The following is a 15,521-nucleotide window of genomic DNA, read 5'->3' on the forward strand; positions in this document are numbered from 1 at the left end:
TCATGCCCAGTTCTCAATCTACCAGCAAACCTCAAATGTACAGGGAAGTCCACACTTTGACAAGGGTAATGTACAAACTGCATCAACAACATGTAAAGGCAGGGCAGGTCACAAGCTGCTGGAGTTGTGTAGCGGTAGCTCTACTCTCAGCTAATCATTTGGAGCCTGCCTGCCTGCCTTGTGTGACAAGAGCAAATTTACCCATCACCCCTCGTATATTTGAGAGTTACATTCAAGCGCAGTAGTGTAGTGGTTAGCACAATGCTTTAACAGCACAGGAGACTAGGATTCATTTCCTGCTGCTGTTTGCAAGGAGTTTGTAAGCTTTCCCTGCAAACGTGTACGTTTTCCCTGGGATGTACTAGTTGGAAGTATTTGGTCATTGTAAATTGTCCTGTGACTGCACTAGCATTAAAGTGGGGGATTGCTGGGCAGTATGGATTGAAGGACCTAATCTGCACTCTATCTCAAATAAATAAACATGCTGAAAATCCAGAGTAACACAAAATGCTGGGAGAGCTCAGTGCATCTATGGAAAGGAATAAACAGTTGATGTTTTGGGCCAAGATCCTTTATCAAGGTTGGAAAGGAAGGGGGAAGCCACTCCTCTCCTGAGCTCTTCCAGCGTTCTGTTATATTCATAATTGGTTCACGCTCACTGCTCCTCGTTCAAGATGCACCATGCACATCAACTTTAGAAGGCCACTTCAATGGCCATAGAAGATGACCTGTCAGATTTCCATGTGCTAAAAACACAAATGAACTGACAACCCAATTTAATAAATCTAACTTTAGTAAGCTTCATTCTTTAACTTGTATAAATAACTGATTTTGTTCACACGCTACTTTCAGGGCACTAGCTCAAAGTAAATGTATTATCAAAGTGTGTGTGTTACAATAACAAATGAGAAATTCTGCAAATGCAAGAAATCAAAAGAACAAAATGCTGGAGGAACTCAGCAGGTCAGGCAGCATCTATGGGGAAAAAAGTACAGTCCAGGTGGGCACTTGTGTATGCTTCTTTGAGGTTCATTTTCTTGTAGGCATTTACAGAAAGATTACTGAGAACACGAGTTGTAAACAGTCCTTCACAGTGAGCCTGTAAATAGCAGCTTCAGTATAGAGTGATGAATGATGTTACCCATGGCAGTTCAGAGCCTGAAGGTTGCAGATTTCTGAACCTGTTGGCATGGGACCCAAGTCTTCTGTACCAGCTGGGAGTAGCACAAGTAGCCTGGATGATAAGTGAAGGATGCCATTTTTTTCCCCCTACAGTGCTCCATATAAATGTCCTCAGTGGTGGGTAGCAGGGTGGTGATACGTCTCTACCAAAGGAGGTCTAATGCACTCCTCCCCTCCACCCTTGGGCAAGATGGACCACCCCACCCCAGGGTCACATGAAGCCGTGGCAGCAGATGGTCACATGAGCAGCTGGTGCACATCACAAGACCTGGTTATCCAACCACTAACATCAATTTATGAAGAGAATTGAAAATGGCTGGGGTCACCCCTCTTGTAAAGATGCTGTCAGAAGGCAGCAATGGTAAAGCACTTGTGTAGAAAAAATTGCCAAGAACAATCATGGTCATGAAAAGATAGTGATCTTATGACATACAGCACACAGCAAAAGAAATCAAGTCACAAGATGGATTTATTGAGATAAATTAAGATAACTGAATAAACAGGTATTCTTTATTGATATCAGTAACATTCTTTTTTAAAAAAAACACAAAAGGCAGCCAGCTTGGGTTTCCTCAGTGTTTGCTGATATTCCAAAAACCATAGAGATTTATCTCCTGGCTAGCTTTACTGAAATTAAATCGACATCCCTACCTCCTGGGTTTTATCTAAAAATTAGGTCAAACTCACCAATGGGTATACGAGGGCAGTTGCTATGCAACAGGAGACAAGATAATGCTTTAATTCCCACTGCAGAGAGGCAGCTCCAGAATGCAGATGTGGAAAAAAACATGATTGTAGCCACTAAGGAAATTTGATTAAAGTAAATCTGGCCAGATTGCAAATTAATTTAAGTGTCAATAAGATGAATGGTTTCTTCCACCTGTGCTCCTGCCTGCCGGTTTGCCCAGCTATTCTGCAACATGCTTGAAAAGACCAATTTACAAAGGGAGCAGGAACCATTTTGAAATGATTTGTTTAAAAAGATCAAAAATGGGGAGTTTCCATAAATGGGGGCAAGGTTACATCATCTGGTGTGATTTAATAAGCTCCTAGGGAAGTGCTTTAGAAAACCAGTGAAACTGGCATCTCATCTCACGCTGCAGAACACTATCCATTTCTGTAAGCCCACTATACTGGTTTAAAATACAATCTACTCCCCTTAGTATTGTGCAGCTTGTGGGCGTCAGCTCTTTTGTAAAAAAATTTGTTTGTAATAATGGGGGAATTTCCAGCTTCTTGGAGACCTAAGAGGTTGTCAGGAAGATGGGTTTTGAAGGAGCGGGCTCGTATCTAGACATTATACGCAAAATTGCTGTCAACAGATTGAGATCTTTTCCCCCAGATTTTCTGCAAGAATGGTGCAAATTGATTCTGTAGATCATTTCAAACTAGAGTTGATCCAGGATTAGACAGCAAGTTTATGGATAAAATTCAAAGGCATGGAACTAAGCCGGGGTTCCCAACCTCTTATGCCATGGAACCAATGCCACTAAACAAGGGGCCCATGGATCCCAGGTTAGGAACCCCTGAACTAAGCTCAACCCTTTTTTTTATATAAAAAAAAGGAAACAGCACTGGCAATAAAGGCCACTTACTTCCTGGGTCAAGAGTTAGTGCATTTTATTCTGCAGGTTCTGATTAGAGAAAAATGGGGAAATCTCCAGAAAGATTAATGTTCCACTCTAGACAGATGCTGCCTGACCATCTGAGTATTTCTAACCAACACATAGAAACAAGCTGGATGAACTCAGCAGGTCGGGCAGCATCCATTGAAATGAGCAGTCAACATTTTGGGCCGAGACCCTTCGTCAGGACTGAAGGAGGGGGCAGGGGCCCCCATAAAGAAGGTGGGGGAGGGTGGAAAACCAATCAGAGGAAAGATCAAGGGGTGGGGGAGGGGAAGCAGGGAGGGGATAGGCAGGAGAGGTGAAGGAATCTAAGGGGAAAGCACTATGGGTAATAGAAGAGGGCAGAATCATGAGAGGTGATAGGCAGATGGAAGAGGAGGCAGAGTGAAATTGGGATGGGGGAAGGGAGAGGGAGGGAATTACCGGAAGTTGGAGAATTCAATGTTCATGCCAAGGGGCTGGAGGCTACCCAGACGGTATATGAGCTGTTGCTCCTCCAACCTGAGTTTGGCCTCATCATGGCAGTAGAGGAGGCCATGTATGGACATATCCGAATGGGAATGTGAAGCAGAGTTGAAGTGGGTGGCAACCGGAGATCCTGTCTGTTGTGGCGGACGGAGCGGAGGTGCTCAATGAAGCGGTCCCCCAATCTGCGTCGGGTCTCGCCGATGTAGAGGAGGCCGCACCGGGAGCATTGGATGCAATAGATGACCCCAACAGACTCACAAGTGCCTCACCTGGAAGGACTGTTTGGGGCCCTGAATGGTGGTAAGAGAGGAGGTGTAGGGACAGGTGTAGCGCTTGTGCTTACAGGGATAAGTACCAGGTGGGAGATATGTGGGGAGGGACGTGTGGACCAGGCAGTCGCACAGAGAACGATCCCTGCGAAAAGCAGAGAGGGGTAGAGAGGGAAAGATGTCCTTAGTGGTGGGGTCCTGAGTATGTCTAATACTTTGTTTCTTCAGATGATGCGTGCCCAGCCTTTCTAGTACTAGAGTATTAATTAGTATGTCACTGGAAATTTCTTCATGGTAGGGACTGAAACTTGAAATTAGAAGCAATGGATGTTCCTGTATGATCTATCTCCATTACTGGGTGACAGGGCACAGATACATCTCTAAAGGAGGCGCAAGGCGGCCCTTCCCTCTGCTAGCCTACAGGCCAGCCACAGACAAGGTGTAGCACCTGTTTAGCCCCCACCCCTCCAATCAGGGTCACGTGAAACCATGGGAGCAGGTGGTGGATGGTTGTATGAGCACCTGGTGCATATCACAAGTCCTGGTTATGTGACACTGATGCCAGGCAGACGGTCTCTGCAGAGTACGATCATGGCTGCAGTCACCTGCCCAGAAGTACTAATTGCAAACCACTTCTGTAGAAAAATTTGCCAGAAACCTTGGTTGTGGACCATGATCACTATGTCATAGGACATGGTGCATAATGACGACTAGAAGTTGCAGCCACTCAAGATGGCAGTCGAGCTTCACATAATCTAGACCTGGCAGGTCAACTCTGTTTTACCTCAGTTTCATCAAGTGGCCCCCATACATCCATCACTTCACAACAACAGACAGAGACTTTGGCCAGGAGCTGCAAGTTTGCCTCAGTGACATGAAATTACACACCCTTCCACTGAGGGAGGCAGAAGTTATAAAATGAGTTCTGATCAAACAAGTCCAGTCTCTTCCAGGCAACCCAACCTTTTTGTTGAGCATATTCCTTATCTAGGCTCTTCCCAGAATAATGAGGGTCCAGAACAAGCAGGTAGTGGTTCTCTGACCCCGTGTAAACTCCCAGGATTCCCTTTGATGCGCTGTCACTGTCTCCACCCATCATGACCGGGGACCCCAATGTGTCGAAGTGCGAGTGAAGCTCCTCTACCTTCTGCAGCAGTTCTCCCCCTTGCCGCACGTGGATGAGCTTGCAGGGGACATCGTAGAATTTGTCGAGGCACAAGGCGATTTCAAAGGAGCCGATCCACGTCTTGGAGTCAATGAAACTGGGGGGCTTGTCCTCCATTTCAACGAGGGCAACTTGCACCTCCCTCAGGGTGGGCACCTTGTGGTTCTTTTTGTTAGTCTGCTGTAATATTATCCAGGAGGAGAGGGTCTGCATTGTGCGGTACCCACAACCCCAGCCACAGTCGTCCATGCCATCACAGCTGTAGTGGTAATAGAGGTAATCCCCCCGGATCAGGGATAGTTTGTGAGTATCAGACTCTGACTCAGGAAGAGGGAGACCAGAATGAATATTCTTCATCAATTCCATGCTTAGTCAAGGTCCTCTGACAACCTACCAAAAGAGACACACTACTAGTGATTAAAACAGATAAAGACTAGCTTACTCATCACATTTACATTGAAACAGGGAAATGTGTTGTTTTGCATTAAATCAGCAAGGATTGTGCTGAGCAAGCCCACAACTCACCCACTCTACACACCTTTTGAAAGGAGGGAGGAAACCAGGACGAATGTACAAACTCCTTATAGGTAGGGCAATATGAACAATGTGCTGGAGGAGCTCAGAGGTCAGGCAGCATCTATGGATAGGAATAAATTGATAATGAAGGGTCTCAACCCAAAACTTTGTTTATTCCCATTCATAGATGCTGCCTGACCTCCTGTGCTCCTCCAGCACATTGAGATTTCCAGCATCTACAGTACCTCGTGTCTATCCTCACAGACGGGCTGGAATGGAACCTTGATCTTACAGCTGGTCTGTAAAGGATGGCACCAATTGCTAAACTACCGTGCTACCCCCCTCCCCCATAAATAAAAATAGACCACATTATGGCAACACAATGCAGCTTCTGCCTCAGTTATGGAGACCCAGATGCAGTTCTGACCTCCAAGGCTAAACATGTCAGGGTTTGCATGTTCTCCCTGTAACTGAATAACAGTGCCCCCGTTTCTTTCCACATTCAAAAGATGAGATCAGTAGGTTAAAATCACTCCGCAAATTATTCCTAGGGTATGTAGGTGAGTGGAAGGAGAAGTATTGTGAATGAGGGGAGTATTTTTTTATATTATAAAGGATTAGTGGCAGGCTTCCTCCAAGAGGACCACAAACTTGTCATAGGATTGGGAGGCTCACGTGACTCAAATAACCTGGAGAGCGATGTTGGCTGGAATCGGGGATCTTGGTAGGGTCACCCATGCCAAGCAGTTCAAAGGATAGAGGCCAAACTAAGGCTGGTCCACTGGTCCTCCAGGCTCAGGGGTTCAACTCAGAGCTGACAACACTGACTGGTTAAAGGTTCATTTAATATCAGAGAATGTATACAGCTTACATGAAATTCATACTCTTCACAGACATCCGCAAAACAATCCCCATAAAATGAATGATAGAAACAGTGAAGTCCCACAATTGTCAAAAAACAATTGTTAAGGAAACAGCAATGAAGAATCCTTCTCTACAGAGATAGAGGACCTTCACTGCCCTAAATGCCAGCAGCATAATAGGCAAGTAATGCAGGCTTAATGTAAATTGGTGGATGACTGTCAGCATGTTCTCATTGGATTGAAGTGTTCTTTTCCCCTTATGGTTGCCAATCAGCTGATGGGATTGGTCTGCTAATGGGTATTAGCAGCATACATCACAAAGGAACACTGAACCAGATGTGATTATTTACAGAATTTAAGGAAAGGGAAGAATGCAAGAGAATTAGCTTCAAGAATATACACAGGAGAATTATCTGGACAGGGGCTGAACAGTTTGCAGCAACCACTAGAGGGAGCTAGATACCAAGATTAGAAAGATGAAATGACAAGTTTTAGATCAGAGACACTGGGGTGTAGGGGGCTCCAGGGAGGGGTAGCATCTCTGGTGTAGGGGCTTGTCTTGTCTATTCTGGGACAGCTCACCCAGCTTTAGTCCCCAACAGACGCTCAACTTTCACCTGTGGATCCAGGCCTCAAACCCAAGTGAGATAGGGACACACCTGTCCTAGCATGCAAAGTCAGGTCCAGCAGACTAGGCAGGTGAGAGGTACGGTGAGATCCAAAGGCCAGTAAAATGTCACTGCAACGCTCCATCGAGAGCAAAGGACATGACAAGGCACAGAAGACACCATTGTCATCCACTGCAACCAAGGAAGATCCCAGTTTGTGCCGCTTGTTCAGAACGTCTGAGGTTGCGATTTGTTGACTTAATTCTCAATCTTTTGTTCCGATATGCAATGACTGAAATATCCAAAAAAATAAAAAAGCACCATCTCTCATCTCAACACTTTCAGAAGCTGGGTCAGGGGTGACAACTGTCCCTGTACATCTGCCCGGTATGTCAACAATATCAAAGGCAGTTTTTGGTGCTGGAGACCAGTATTTAGAGATGGTAGTCTGTCATCACTTGAGCAAAAAAGACAGGACCCCAGTATTACTAATTACAAAATAAATACTGCTGCTACAAAACAAGATTTATAGCATACAAGACCATAGAACACAAAAGCAGAATTAGGCCATATAGCCCATCCAGTTCAGTCATTCCAACGTGGATGATTTAGTCTCCCTCTCAACCCCATTTTCCTGCCTTCTCCCCATAACCCTTGACACCCTTACAAACCAAGACCCTATCAACCTCTGCTTTAAATATCCTCAATGACCTGGCCTCCATGAGCATGTTAGTAAACTTTATTTAGATACAGTATGGTCCTTCCAGCTGCATTGCCCAGCAACTCTTGAAAATCCCATTTTAATCCTAACCTAATCACGAGACAATCTGAAATGACCAGTTATCCTACCCAGTACATCTTTGGACTGTGGGAGGAAACCAGAGGACCAGAGAGAACCCACACATTCCATGGGAAGTACGTACAGAGATTAATCCCAGCATCCTCTGTAAATAAACTCCGACACTGAGCTGTAATAGCACTACGCTACTGTTATGCCCATTGACTTGACAGAGGTCTGAAGTAATTAACATGATCAATAAACTCAGACAATTAATAGACCTCCTGAGAGGCTTCCAGCTTTTGATTCCAGAAGTAAACAATTACTGGTCCAGAGATTACAGTTGGTATGCAGGATGATGTTTTGCAGGGCTGGAAATCAGAAGAATGAGGGGTGACCTCATTGTAATCTTTTGAATGTTGAAGTGCCTCGATAGAGTGGATGTGGAGAAAATGTTTCCTATGGTGGGAGAGTCTAGGACTAATTAACCATATAACAATTACAGCACAGAAACAGGCCATCTCGGCCCTTCTAGTCTGTGCCAAACGCTTACTCTCACCTAGTCCCACTGACCCGCGCTCAGCCCATAACCCTCCATTCCTTTCCTGCCCATATACCTATCCAATTTTACTTTAAATGACAATACCGAACCTGCCTCTACCACTTTGTTCCACACAGCTACCACTCTGAGTAAAGAAGTTCCCCTCATGTTACCCCTAAACTTTTGCCCCTTAACCCTCAACTCATGTCTTGTTTGAATTTCCCCTACTCTGAATGGAAAAAAGTCTATCCATGTCAACTCTATCTATACCCCTCAATCTTAAATACCTCCATCAAGTCCCCCCTCGACATTCAATGCTCCAGAGAATAAAAACCTAACTTGTTCAACCTTTCTCCGTAACTTAGGTGCCAAAACCCAGGTAACGTTCTAGTAAAAAATGTGAGCAGAGGACACAGCCTCAGAATAGAGGGGCATCCTTTCAGAAAAGAGATGAGGAGGAATTTCTTTAGCCAGAGGGTGATGAATCTGTGGAATTTGTTGCCTCAGGTGGCTGTGGAGGCCAAGTCATTGGGTATACTTAAGTCAGGTCAATTGATTCTTGATTAGTCAGGGTTTGAAGGGATACAGGAAGGCAGCAGAAGACTGGGCTGAGGGGGAAAATGGATCAGCCATGATGAAATGGTGGAGAAGACTCGATGGGCCTAATGGCCTAATTCTGCTCCTATATCTTATGGTCTTATAACTTAATAAATTTACTTACTTGATTATTAGTGGGATGCTAGCGGGAGCAGCAATAGTTCTGAATTACTTTTCTGGGAGTCATTCTGATCTTCTGTTTGATCTGTACAAAGTAAAGATTAATAATAATAATAATGGCACACTGCACACAAACAGCATTTGAGAATGGAGCAAATGTGCAGTCACTTTGTAGCTTATTGGACAGCTATTAGCTCGTGCTTCTTTGGCCATTCGTAGATGATGTCGATTTTGATTATGTTTGTTTATGGAATTATCAGGAGGGAACCACGCTCCTAAAATTTCTCCTGCCTGCCTTGTGTTTTCCTGCACCAGAATCTCCGCAGAGTCTCAGTTAAAGTGGTGCCCCTCTTGATCTTCATGTGCTGAGACAGAGACAGTGTACCACCAGTGCGTGCTCCCGTAAATGAATTGAGAGTTTACATCCCGTCTGGCCTACGTAGAAACGCGAGCCAATAGAATTCAAAGGTCAACTGAAAGGTAGCCAATCAGGACCAAGGCAAGTGAACACTCCCAAAGAGAAACACCAAGGATGTCTGCAAGCTAATCGGTAAGCCCAGTGAACACCACAATATCAGAGATGGCAACGTTTAAAAGGCATTTGGACAGAGGATTGTGCTGGGAGCAGCCCATGTGTTGTGGCTCTTCCTGCACCAACATAGAATGCTCAGAACTCACCAGGCCTAATCACATCTTTGGAACATGGGTGGAAACTCAAACACCCGGAGGAAACAGTCACAGGGAGAACACGGTAGCTTTACAGAACAGACAACCTGGGTTCATTTCCCACCACTGTCAGTAAGGAGTCTGCCCATGTCCACCATGGTTTCCTCCCACAGTCCAAAGACATACCGATTGGTAAGCTAATTGGTCATTATAAATTGTCCAGTAATTAGGCTAGGTTTAAATTGGGGGATTGCTTGGCAGCATGGCTCAAAGGGCCTATTCCACATTGTAAATAAAGAATGTACAGGCAGCGGCAGGAATTGAACCCTGACCGGTGATTGCTGCCGCAGTAAACTAACTTACTGACCGTTACAGCGCTGCCGTTTAGGGCAGCAATGAAGCTCCTCCACCTCTGGCGGTGTTCACAGCTTCCTCTCGGTTCTCAGCTATGCAAGTCCTGGGTGGAGATTCAGGAATCCCGTTGCACTCAGATGTAGAAGCACTCGCCACTGCCGTTCCTGTAACAGTTTTGTTTTACCAGCCAGGGTTGTCAGCCCTGAGCTGAGCCCCTGAACCTGGACGACCGGTGGACCACTCTCAGTCTGACCTCTACCCTTTGACCTGTTTGGCATGGGTGACCCTACCAAGAGCCAAAGCAGAAAGCCCTGACTCCTGCCAACGTAGCTCTCCGGGTCATTGAGGCACGCAAACCTCCAAACCCTACAACAAGGTTGTGGTCCTCTTGGAGGTGCTGCTCGAAAGCAATTGCACTAACCACTTCACTACCGTGCTGCCCACTGGCTTAACATAGGCAAACGGGATTAATCATTGGTATGGACAAGGCAAGACAAAAGGACTTGTTTATGTACCAGCAACTCTACACTCAATGCTTACACAAACATCTTCTTGTGGCTGATAAAATGGCAAGGTAAAGCAAAAAAATTGTTGCTGCTTTTGGAGCACTTCACTGCATTGAAAATGCACACAAAGATGATGATAAAAACATTCAGGGGCCACTTCATTAGGTACACCTGCTCATTAATTAGCCAATCATGATGCAGCAACTCAAGTCTGAGTATCCCAGGAACTCCCAGCCTCCTGAGATTTTCATGCACAGAAGTCTCTAGTGTTTGACAAACAAAAATCCAGTCAGTGAGCAGCAGTTCTGTGGGCAAAAATGCCTTGTTAAAGAGAGAGGTCAGAGGAGAACGGCCAGACTGGTTCAGGCTGACAGGAAGGCAACAGTAACTCAAATAGCCACGTGTTACAACAATGATGAGCTGGCTGGAGGTGTAGTGGCATCAGCGCCAGACTTTGGAGTGAAGGCTCCCGTGCACGCTTTCCACCCGTGCTGGGTTGAGCGTCGAGCTAGCAACTCGGCCTTGTAAAAACAAGAAAGCCTGCTAAAAAGCACCGTCACGACGGCGTCCCGATGACTCCACTTGGAGTTCTTCTTCACAACAGTGGTGTGCAGAAGAGCATCTCTGAATGCACAACACATCAAACCTTGAAGTGGATGGGCTACAGCAGCAGAAGACCACGAACATACACACAATTATTATGAATAGGAAGTACCTAATACAGTGGCCACTGAGTGTATATTAATATTTTTAAAGCAAAAATTGTATATTTGGTTAAAAGAGTCACTTCAGCTACATCAGACTAACCAGTGATTTGAACTGGAGAACATTGTCCTACGATCAGCAGCAGAAACTCAACATCTTTGGGGATGGAAGCAAAAGATGTCAGCACTTCAGAGTAAAAGCAGATTTTGACAGAAAACTTCAACTACTCAGTATAATCCCCATGCAGATCCTGTTGGAACTGAGTTCCTCCAGATTATCTGTTCCTCTGAATTCCAGCATCTCCATAATACAATCTCATTCTCTCATGTCAGGGCAACACTGCAGTGGCTTCAAGATAAGAGTTGTTAAGCACTTGAGGTAATGAGTGTTTGTAATATAAACACACACAAAATGCTGAAGGAACTCAGCAGGTCAGGCTGAGGACTATGACTCACACCACTAGGTTCAAGAACAGTTATTACACCTGAACACAAGTGCCCTTGAACAGAAAATCCTACAAAATTAGTGGATATGACCCAGTCCATCACAGGTAAAACACTCCCCACCATTGAGCGCATGTATACTGAGCGCTGTCGCAAGAAAGCAGTGTCATCAGGGACCCCCACCATCCAAACCATGTTCTCTTTTCACAGCTGCCATCAGGAAGGTACAGACACCTCAGGACCTGCACCACCCCTCAATCATCAGGCTCCCGAACAAAACAGTTAACCACACTCACTTACCCCATCATTGAGATGTTCCGACAATCGATTATCTCTCTTTAAGGACTCTTTACCTTGTTATTTTATGTTTTCGTTGTATTGCTATTTATTTATATTCGCATTTGCGCAGATTGTTGTCTCCTGCACTCCGGCTGCTCTTTCACTGACTGTTAGTATTACTATTCTGTAGATTTACTGAGTATTCACGCAGGAAAGCCAGTCTCAGTTTTATATGATGACATTTGATGGTCAAAGTAAATATTACTATCTACGGAGTGGAATAAAAACCTGAAATATAAAGCTGCGGAGGAAAAACAATAGAGTCCATTTCCAGCCCGGCTTTCTTCTGTAGCGCCATCCCTTAGCAACCCTGCCCCCAGAGCCACCATCCATCCCTTCTCTCTCCAACTCCCCCCTGCCGCCCTTCGGTCCCTCCATTCTAGCGCCACATCCTCGACCCCACTTGATCCAATTATCGCCCAGAACCGTTCCCGCCTGCCGACGAGATGAGCTGCATAATCGGCCTCACTCCCGCTCCACACCTGAACTCTGGCGGCATCGGCGGCGCTCCTCCCCCGCCAGACGCTCCGGCCGCCGGCGTCCTCCCCGAAATGTCCGCCGGCCGCCGAGAACCCGGATACCAAAGCCTTTGGTGAGCACGTGGCACCCCCCTTCCAATGAGAGGGAGAGCTCGTGTACACGTCATCCACCCCTCTCGACCAATGCCTGGACCCGACGCGATACGTCCCACGAGGAATTCCGCGTGGCCAGGAGGTAGCCAATGCCGAGAAAGAAGCGCGCCACGTGATCGCATCCCACGTGACAATCAGGTCTCGTCGATGAGGTTCTGAAACAAGATCGTAAATGAGTATTTAAATAATAAATGGAGATCTTATCTGAACATTTTTACTGATGGCTCAGTAAGGCAGGATTTGGGATGTACACGTCTCAACTTGGAGTTGAGATTAGGCACCGGGTTTCAGATGGTTTTTCTGTCTTTGCAACAGAATGATTAGCAATCCTCTGGGCCTTACGGTTGATAGAAGACTCTCGACCATGCAGGGTTATCATCTGTTCAGGTTCTGCTGCAGCCTCAGAGGCTATAAAAGGGAATAAATCAAAAGCTCGTCCTGACATACTTGTTGAGATTCTCTTAGTTTTGTTTAGAGTGGGGAAGATGCGTTGTGAAGTTAGATTTACATGGATACCTGGGCGTGCAGGGGTGGTGGGAAATGAAATTGTGGATGGCATCGCAAAGTCTTCCCTACAGAGCGGGCAATTAGGGATTAGAATACCCTTAGGCAGAGCAGAATTGAGAAGTAGGATAAAAAAAGGCATAGAGAAGAAATGGCAAGAGGATTGGAAAATTAATTAAAAGGAAGGCATTTCTTTTCTGGTCACCCACTGGTTAAAAAGGTCTCAGACTGTTACTCTTTAATATGGTGACATTAACAAGACTTAGGCTGGGGCATTGTGGGCTAAACTATTACTTAAAGATAATAGGAAAACATCCAACTGGATTATGTGACTGGTAGTCCAGAGACAGTTCAGCATGTTTTGCTGAGTTGTAATTGATATAAAATTGAAAGAAGAATATTGTTCGAGGCTGTCTGACTTAAATGTATTTTGTTTTTCTATTAAATCTTTGTTTGGCCACCAAGAGAACCACCATCTGATTGAAAAGTTTATTATTCTGTTTCTATGTGTGACTATATTCAAGAATTTGAGTTTCTTGAAATTCTGTAATGAATTGTACATCCTGCAGAGGGCAGTAATATGCTTAGATGCATCTAAACTGCCGGAAATAAGAAGAAGAAGCAGCTTTTTTCGGGAGGGCTTTTAACCCTCCTCTTCCTTGACGTATTGTCCTGATATTCTGCCTCCAACACCTTTTCAGTGCTAACTGCTGGTGGGATGTTGACCGTCTAGACTTTAACACTCTTCTCTCCTATTCCAACCCCACTCCTTCTGAACAGTCTGCTCTCCATTCCCTCCTAACCTCACTATCAAACCCGCAGATAAGGGAGGTGCTGCAGTGGTCTGGTGGACTGACCGCTATCTTGCTGAGACCCAGCGCTAATTCTCAGACACCTCCTTGTACTTACCCCTCGAACAGGAGGGGTAAGAAAACCCAGGCCATTGTCTTCCCCCACACCATCACCAAGCTCATTGACTCTGGGGGTCTCCCATCCACCGCCACCAGCTTCCTGCACCCGGCACCTCCCATTTCTACCTCCGACCCAAAATCCATAAACCTGCTTGCCCAGGTAGTCCCACTGTTTCAGCCTTTTCCTGCCCCAGTAAACTCATATCTGCATACCTGGACTCTGTTTTATCCCTCTGGTTCAGTCCCTTCCTACCTACATCTGTGAAACTTCACACGCTCTGGATCTTTTCAATGATTTCAGGTTTCCTGGTCCCCATTATATTTTTTACTATGGATATCCATCCCCACCAGGAAGGCCTCAAAGCTTTCCGTTTCTTTTTGGACATCAATCCCAACCAGGTCCCCTCCACCTAGCAGAACTTGTCCTCACTCTAAATAATTCCTCCTTTGGCTCCTCCCACTTCCTTCAAACAACAGGGGGAAGCCATGGGCACTCGCATATGGGGCCCAGCTAAGCCCGCCTGTTTATCGGCATCATGCTACACTGGTGATCGTCCCACACTTTTCCTATGCTACTGCGTTGGTGCTGCTTCGGCACCCATACTGAACTCGTCTATTTCATCCACTTTGCCTGCAACTTCCACCCTGCACTCAAATTCACCTGGTCCATTTCTGACACTTCCCTTCCCTTTCTTGTTCTCACTGTCTCTGTCTTCGGAGACAGCTTATCCACTGTCTATTATAAAGCCACGAACTCATCTCGTCCCACCCCATTACTTGTAAAGACACCATTCCCCTTCTCTCAATCTCTCTGTCTCCGCTCCATCTACTCTCAGTATGAGGCTTTTTATTCTGGAATGAAGGAGATGTCCTCCTTTTTTAAAGAAATGGACTTCTCTTCCTCCGCCCTCAATGCTGTCCTCAACATCTTCACTTCCATTTCACGCACATCTGTCTGACACTACTCTTCCGCCACCCTACCAGGGATCTTGTCCTCACCATCCTCCGCATCCAGCCATAATTCTCCGAAACTTCTGCCATCTCCACCTGGATCCCACCACCAAACATATCTTTCTGCTTTCCGCAGGGATCGCTCCCTACGCATCTCCCTTGTCCATTGGTCCCTCCCCACTGACCTCCCTCCTGGCATTATCCTTGTAAGCGGAACAAGTGCTACACCTAGCCCTACACCTCCTCCCTCAGGGCCCCAAACAGTCCTCCCAGGTGAGGCGACACTTCACCTGTGAGTCTGGTGGGGGCAAGTACTGTGTCTGGTGCTCCCAGTGTGGCCTCTTGTATATTGGTGAGACCCGACATAGATTGGGAGACCACTTCGCCGAGCATCTATGCTCCATCCGCGGGATCTCACAGTGGCCACCCATTTAAATTTCACTTCCCATTCCCATTCTGATATGTCTATTCATGGCCTCCTCCACTGTTGGGGTAAGGCTACCACTTCTTCCTTACCACTTTCCACCTATCACCCACCAACCTCTGATTCAAAACTCCTCCTACCTGGCTCCACCTGCCCATTATTCCCTCAGCTCACCTGGTTCTGCCTAACAAGCCTGTCTCACCTCTCCCTCTCGCTTCTTTATACCGATTATCTACCCTTTATACACATTCCCCCGCTCTCTTTCTTGATGCATGATCACAGATTGAAATGGCAACCATCCATTTGTATCCACACGTGCTCCTTGACCCACTGAGTTGTGAGTTATTGAAA

At 46.0% G+C, this 15,521-nt stretch overlaps 1 protein-coding gene across 4 annotated transcripts; it reads right to left on the minus strand.

Moving 5' to 3' along the window:
• Positions 1-1,633: 1,633 nt before the first annotated feature.
• Positions 1,634-12,328, minus strand: ufsp1 (UFM1-specific peptidase 1). Of its 4 annotated transcripts, none has more exons than XM_073048879.1 (3): positions 12,231-12,328; positions 8,740-8,820; positions 1,634-5,102 (listed from the first exon to the last, which is right to left on the minus strand). In XM_073048879.1, the coding sequence occupies exon 3, from the start codon at positions 5,076-5,078 to the stop codon at positions 4,428-4,430; it is 651 nt and encodes a 216-aa protein (XP_072904980.1). In that variant the 5' UTR covers positions 5,079-5,102; positions 8,740-8,820; positions 12,231-12,328; the 3' UTR covers positions 1,634-4,427. The 4 variants fall into 4 exon arrangements, with proteins under 4 accessions (XP_072904980.1, XP_072904981.1, XP_072904982.1 ...); XM_073048880.1 differs by lacking the exon at positions 12,231-12,328 and adding an exon at positions 11,710-12,205; XM_073048881.1 differs by lacking the exon at positions 12,231-12,328 and adding an exon at positions 11,069-11,096.
• Between the last annotated feature and the right edge of the window lie 3,193 nt (positions 12,329-15,521).

This window comes from Hemitrygon akajei, chromosome 6 (genome assembly GCF_048418815.1).
Source record: "Hemitrygon akajei chromosome 6, sHemAka1.3, whole genome shotgun sequence".
Lineage (NCBI taxonomy): Eukaryota > Metazoa > Chordata > Chondrichthyes > Myliobatiformes > Dasyatidae > Hemitrygon > Hemitrygon akajei.